Source organism: Hibiscus syriacus, unplaced genomic scaffold (assembly GCF_006381635.1).
Source record: "Hibiscus syriacus cultivar Baekdansim isolate YM2019G1 unplaced genomic scaffold, ASM638163v2 tig00111392_pilon, whole genome shotgun sequence".
In the NCBI taxonomy this organism is placed as follows: Eukaryota; Viridiplantae; Streptophyta; class Magnoliopsida; order Malvales; family Malvaceae; genus Hibiscus; species Hibiscus syriacus.
The window spans coordinates 1,857,212-1,864,153 of NW_024063078.1; the positions used below are offsets into that span (position 1 = coordinate 1,857,212).

The 6,942-nt window shown below is 32.8% G+C and overlaps 1 protein-coding gene across 1 annotated transcript; it reads right to left on the bottom strand.

The window, feature by feature from the left end:
- Positions 1-1,872: 1,872 nt before the first annotated feature.
- Positions 1,873-6,561, bottom strand: LOC120160736 (protein SEEDLING PLASTID DEVELOPMENT 1-like). Its single transcript, XM_039171085.1, has 9 exons — positions 6,054-6,561; positions 5,382-5,596; positions 4,670-4,820; positions 4,031-4,222; positions 3,350-3,512; positions 3,024-3,253; positions 2,553-2,729; positions 2,341-2,463; positions 1,873-2,269 (listed from the first exon to the last, which is right to left on the bottom strand). Exons 1-9 carry the CDS (start codon positions 6,447-6,449, stop codon positions 1,970-1,972), a joined length of 1,947 nt encoding a protein of 648 aa, XP_039027016.1. The 5' UTR covers positions 6,450-6,561; the 3' UTR covers positions 1,873-1,969.
- Between the last annotated feature and the right edge of the window lie 381 nt (positions 6,562-6,942).

The window sequence follows — 6,942 nt, forward strand, 5'->3', positions numbered from 1 at the left end:
ATGTGCTTGGATATTGCTTCATTTGACTACCACGTCAAACCTTCATTTTATATTTGCCAAATCATGTGTTTGACCTTAATTAATTATTTTACATTATTTAGTGCTTATGGCTTATGATCACCACTTCACACTTTTTAATTACTAATGTTTATCCGAATTCTAAATACTAATGAACTTACATTGCATGAATATAATTATAGTTAAAATCAATTAAAATAATAAAAAAAATTAAGTACGATTAATATATAATATTTACACACGATCAGTTCAAACCAGTTAACTAAATTACCAATAAATAAAACCATTGTACTATATGATATTTTATTTATTGGGTGCTTTTTGGTATCGACTCTGCGACTTACGCAATAGGTTATCTATATTTAAAATTTCACTTTTATATATTTATTTATTATAAATTTCCTTAGTCACTACCAAACATTGAAGTATAATTTTATAGTGTATATTATTATTTTTTTTCTCCACAAAATTGTACTCATTATATGTACTAATATGTATGATCTTCGAGGTAATAAGTACTACTAAAAATGTCATCAAAATTAACTATAAATTAGTGATCATCCTTCACCCTCGTGAATGATTTTCTTAAGGTTTAATTGCATATACGGTCTTCAAAATTTTGGAAAATAAATCATATAAACTCTGACTAATAATATGAATCTTTGATTAATGAAAATTATCGTTGATCGTTATAATGTTGATTTGATAATTCATGATATTGATGTGACAATTGATGTCTTCACCATGCTAACGTGATGATTCATAATATTGATGTAATAGTCCATCATAGATGATATTATAATAAAGGGATTAATTGATTGATTCTTTTAAAAAATTTAAGGACTTAATTAATTTTTTTAGAAAGGTCAATCTCTTAAAAAATGATACTTATTGATTTTTTTGTCAATATCTTTAAATTTTGACTAATTATTATTTAAAATTTATTATTGATAAAAAAATATGTAAAAATATATTTTAAAATCCTTCAATCAAATTTTTTCAAATATATATTTTATAGAATTTAATTATTTAAAATAATCACAGTCAAATTTTAAAAAAATTAACTTTTAGAAAGTCAATAAGTGATATTTTTTTACAGGACATAAGAAATAAGTTATTAAAAATATATATAATAATATTCTTTACATTTTTAATTTTATGAATACTTTATATATACATGTAGACACAATGATAATGAAATTCATCCTATAGTTAGAATCATACCACTCAAGTCACAAGACAATACAAGCATGCGCAAATGTTATTGCAATCACTTTATTTTTTTTATATATATTTATGATTTAATCTTATCTCATTATGTAGACGTATAAACATGTCGAACATATATATATATAGTTATTTTAATATTTAATTCATATTTCAATCATACTATATATGTCAAACATATATATATAATTACTTTAATATATAATTCATATTTCAATCATACCATATATACACACATATATGCTTTCATGTGGAGAATATTTAAAACATATTATTTAACTCAAACATCATATAGTTACACTATCAAATTATTATATTTTATATAAAAAAATATACATGTAACATATACGCATAAAAACAAATTAAGCATACTCAAATGGTAGAATTCGCAAATTTAGCATACTTTTAATTTCATGTACATATCAACCATCAGTACACATGCCATATATTTTTATGACATATATGTATACATATTAAACGTACTTTCATTATCATATATTTATATAATCAACACTTTTACTGGATTAATTAAAACTTAAGAATTTTACATCCAAAGAAATAATTAGAAAACATTATAAGTTATTCGAATCAATTATGCACGCATCTAATAATATTTCTGACAATTCAAAAGACTATCCACAAACCCTAATACCTCTGTATAGATAAGGTAATAAATATATACATAATTAAGCACGAGATTTGGAAATTATAACACAGTGAATGACTAATCAGGCAGAAAAGGCAACCTATCCACGCTGTATGAGGAACCATTTGCGCCGTAGTTATCTAAATTTTCATACTCGTTCGCATCAACATCCTCACCGGAGCTATCGCTGTCGTCTTTTACCGATTGAAATGGGAGAATACGTAACCGTACATCTGAACCTTTGCCGACTTTCTCCGACTGAAGTTGGTATTTTTGAATGAGCTCGATCTGTAGAGATACAATCTGTGGCGGCCTCGGAAGTAGTTCGACGGATTCGGCTCTCGGGATTACTACTTGTTCAATGGCTATTCTTGCTTCCTGAAACGTAGGAAACTTGATTAATGCAATCAAAGCGAGTCAATTGGGATTACAACAATATTAGTCATTACCTCCAAGGCATCAAGCTTCTCCAGAATATTGATATCATCTTCTGATCCGGGATTCTTCAATCCCCCAGGATAATCATCTTTTAGTAACTCTAAGGCATTTGTTATCTGCATCGATGAGCTTGTCTGCAACAAGAGATTAAAAAAGAGAGCGAATGATTTATCGAAAGTTCATGATAAGAAAGTTAATTAATGCTAAAAAAGAAGTTATTCACCTTCGCCACATAGACGGGTATGCGATGCGATTTTGCTGCAGCCTGAATACCGGAGTTCTTCCTGAGCTTCGAAAGCAGAGCAAATAGTACATCTGCCTCACTGATATTATCGGTTAATCGAACTGCGGCATCCATTTTTAACTTCTCAAGTCCTTGTATCACACTCGCCTCCTGGATCTAGAATAACTGCTCATTCTGTAAGTTCCATGTGTACTATTTATAACTATGATAACTATCGACGATTGGATCAAAGAAAGTTTTAACTAAGATCGCATCTATTGAGAATGATTTTGAGTTAAATTCGAATCCATTAACACCTAGGTTCTATCTAGATAATCATAAAACTGAGATTTAACTGAATATCACGAACCAAACTCGAATACTGAAAACACAAGTTAACTTCATAAACTGCCTAAACATAATCTTAAGTTACAAATGAACATCGCAGCGTATGATGTCAAGACCTCTTACCCCGTAGACATACATACAAAGTAAATCCCTGTCTTCCAATGAATCGTCAGCCGTGTTTGATGAAAGCTCAGAAGGGAAATGATTACCGACAATGTTCTGATCGCTAGCCTCTAAAAGATCTCCAGTGACTACTGAATCTTCTGTGCAGGAGGGGACCTCGGTAAAAGTCTGAGAGATCTGTTCCAGACTCCGAGAATTCATCTTGCGGATTTCAACACGTGGAAAACGACCTTCACAACAGATAAGAAGCTAATGTCATAAAATATCATGGATCACCCGGTTTGATTTTTTTCAAAGTAGGCACTAAGCAAAAAAAGGAAATGCACCGGAAAGAACAGCATCAACTGTTGCTTCAAGGCAACGATGAACACGTAACTCAGTCTTAGAAACAATCTCTACACCACAACTAAATGTTGATGGCCCTTTCCTCTCCAGCACAGTCTTCTGCACACCCCTTCGGTTTGCTTCTTCATCCCCTAGAGTCACACTCTGTATAACCATGTATTTAGTGAAACTAGGAAGAATTATATTCTCAATTGCGATAAAGATTGAAGGGGTTCATATTTCAAGAAAAAAAATTATGAGAACATAGAAATATCTCGGCCTGAATGAAATGAGAAAGAACAACACTACAAGAATACGGTTAGTCACCAAAATTCATGTTCAATAATAACAGCAGGGAATAACAAAATCATAAGCTCACTGGACGCTGAGATCACATGCAAAATGCACCTTTGCTTGTTTATCATTTTATACCCACATGCCGAACTTAAGCATATCGCAGCTTTACCGTGGAAAGATTTCACATTAAAATTTGTTAGAATAGGATTCAAAAGACAAGGAAAGATTAGGGTTTTTCAAAAGATGTTGCATCATCTTTCTAAACATTACCCCAGTAGTGCACTCAACCCTGCACTAAGCATTTTGAAAAGCTTCAGGACAATGATGCCAGTAAACCCTGCGTGTTCAGTAAATAATGGAAACGGGTATTAGTACAACTATCTCACCTGTATTCCACCGATAAGGATCTCCAACGAAGGATTCATAATCAAGTTCTCAATGGTTACTCCATGAGCAGTAGCAACTAGCTGAATTCCACGTTGTGCAATTGTGCATGCAGCCATTGCCTCAAGTTTTGTCCCAATTTCATCAATCACGATAACTTGTGGCATATGATTTTCAACTGCTTCTATCAATACCTGCATTATATAAATTCTAAAATTAACTTTGGGGGAAGATGCATCTGTAGGTCCTGTTACGGAAAAGAAGTGACAAAGTACATGACAAACTTGAAGCAAAAAGTGAAATGATCTGAAGAAAAATTCTAAAACGGTAGTAGACAGACATTATTGATATTACATATATGAATGGCAGGTCATCTAAATTTATGCATGTGTGATGTGAGCTCCTATATAATTGCTAGGAAACCGAAGTCCCAACAGAAAAGATTTATATTTTACCTACGAATATGTTTGTGATCACAGATGGAGAAATTCTTGATTACCCAGGATGTAAAGTAGGAAAAGTTTTGAACCACGAAAGTTATCTTAGCAAACACACCATAAGTCCATCACTTCAAACAAATATTATTCTATACGTAACCAGAGATTATATGAGAATTGAGATCATTTAGTTCCATCTCATACCTTATGTTGCATATCAGAGTCGGGGACTTGCATTCTCCGCGCGTTACCAATTCCAGCATGAGGTATATCACCATCCCCACCTATCTCATTGGAGGTGTCAACAATCATCACACGTTTCTTGTAATCATTTGCAAGCATCCTTGCTATATCCCTGCCATTTTTTTTCGAAATTCAGGTTACCCTAGCAATACCATCAGAAAGATTCCTCCATGAGTAGACGAAACTGTAGGTTTTGAAACAGAAGGTATATTCAAACAACAAAAGCATACATTCAACTGATCAGACAAGGGTAAGAGCATAGATGAAAATGCATTTTGGCTTTTGCTAGGCATTAAGACAAAAAAAGAAAGCCTAATATCTACAAAGACATTCACTGAGTCAAAAAATTTGAAAGCCATTTGTAATCTAATAACAATAACTGCAGTCGAAATATTTGTAATCTTTAAAACAGCCACTGATAGCAAAAATATTCAAGGAAAGGAACAAATCTACTCGACTCGTCTCTGTATCTTACTTCAGCAGGATACGTTAATATGTCCATTTTTCTTTTAAAAAATTTAGAGGATTCTATTGAGTAAAGAGATACTACTAGTTAAAAATGAGCATTTGAAATCCCGGCGCTCAACATTGCTAGAGACTAAGAATAAGAATGGAGGAAGGCAATCATAGTCATGCAACCTTATCAAATAAACCAGAGATAGAAATAGCTAACCTAATAATGGTTGTTTTACCCACCCCCGGAGGACCAATGAGAAGTAAAGAAGCCCCATCTTGAACTAAATCTCTCAATAAATCAGCACTGCCTGATATTGCCCTACCAACACGACAAGTTAAACCAATAATTGCTCCTTTTCGGTTCCTGATTGCACTAATGCGATGTAATGTTAGACTGATGCCTGCTCGGTTATCGATGGCAAAGTCCCCAACCTGCAATTCGCGGTACAAATAATCAGCAAACAGACTTCTCATAACAAAAATAAGGTATAATCCAAGCTCTAGCGAAATGAAAGAGGTCCTAGTTCAAGTAAGATTGTTAAAAGGATACAAGTAAATTATGATTTAAAAAACAGGATTATTGGTACTCAGTCTATTAATGCTTCGAAAGCAACATACTAATTCGAAATTATCAAGCTTTTTTAGCATCTCAAAATTAAATGAACTTCAACCTATAGAAATTTCAAATATTCCCAGGATAATTTGACAAAATGCTTCGAAAGCAACATTGTAATTCGAAATTATCAAACTTTTTTAGCATCTCAAAATTAAATGAACTTCAACCTATAGAAAATTCAAATATTCCCAGGATAATTTGACAAAATGCATATAGAAACACTAATATATAAAGTGCAAACAAGCAAAAAAAGAAGAAGAATAAATGAATCACCTGTGAAGTAGCGTGCTCAATATCCTGAACTGTGATCGGGCAATCAGATAATTCAAAATCCCCAGAAGGAAATCTAGCCAAAGGTTTCCTCCCTATATCCATAACCACTTCAATCAACTCTCTTAGTTCTTCATGTTCACTGATTTTCCTTCTCATCTCCTCTGGCAACAGTGCCAAAAGACTGCCTAATTCTACGTCAAACTCGTCCCCCAAAGAAGAAGAAGAAAAGGCAGGAGATTTTATTGGATACCCAGAAATTCTTTTGGTGAAAAAGTGAGGGAAAACTCGATTTTGATAGGGATTAAGAGGGGGAAACTGGGATTTAAAGAATAAAATTGGGGACTTGGGTTTGCTGATTGAAGGGGGTGAGTAGTGAAACAGAGAGTGAGATAACATTGATTAAATCTTTTGGTTTACTTCTTTGGCGGGGAAAAGAAAAACTGGCAGTGTTCCAACCAGGGAATTCCTTTTCCTACGAATTGTTGTTTCTGGTTTTGTTGGTAGGAACTGGAGGATGAACAGAGTGAAAACTATACCAACCACAAGTTTTTATTATTGAAAATCAAATCCTTGTAAAATAGTAGAAAGTATAATTCCATTTTTAACACGTTGATTATATACTCTGGTTAGTGTATTCTTTTGATTTAATTTAATTATAATGAAAAATAATTATTATAAAAATAAATACATGACAAATTCATAATCTCGACATTTATTTACTAAGATAATCCTCGATCATGCACCAGAGGTATTATAATGCCATTCATGAAACATGGGCCTCACCTAGAGGCTCATGAGAAATCCACTTTTATTTACTAATATTGGGCCTTGGCCTAAAAGTGAAATACTCCCAAAATTAAACCAGTTGGGCTGACCCATCCTATTGCTT

Excerpts from the sequence above, each read along its gene's own strand:
- LOC120160736 (XM_039171085.1), bottom strand. The coding sequence starts at position 6,449 with ATGTTATCTCACTCTCTGTTTCACTACTCACCCCCTTCAATCAGCAAA. Across the intron at positions 4,821-5,381 it reads GGTAAAACAACCATTATTAG|GGATATAGCAAGGATGCTTG; the intron begins GTTAGCTATTTC and ends AAAAAATGGCAG. Across the intron at positions 3,513-4,030 it reads TCCTTATCGGTGGAATACAG|AGTGTGACTCTAGGGGATGA; the intron begins GTGAGATAGTTG and ends ATGGTTATACAG.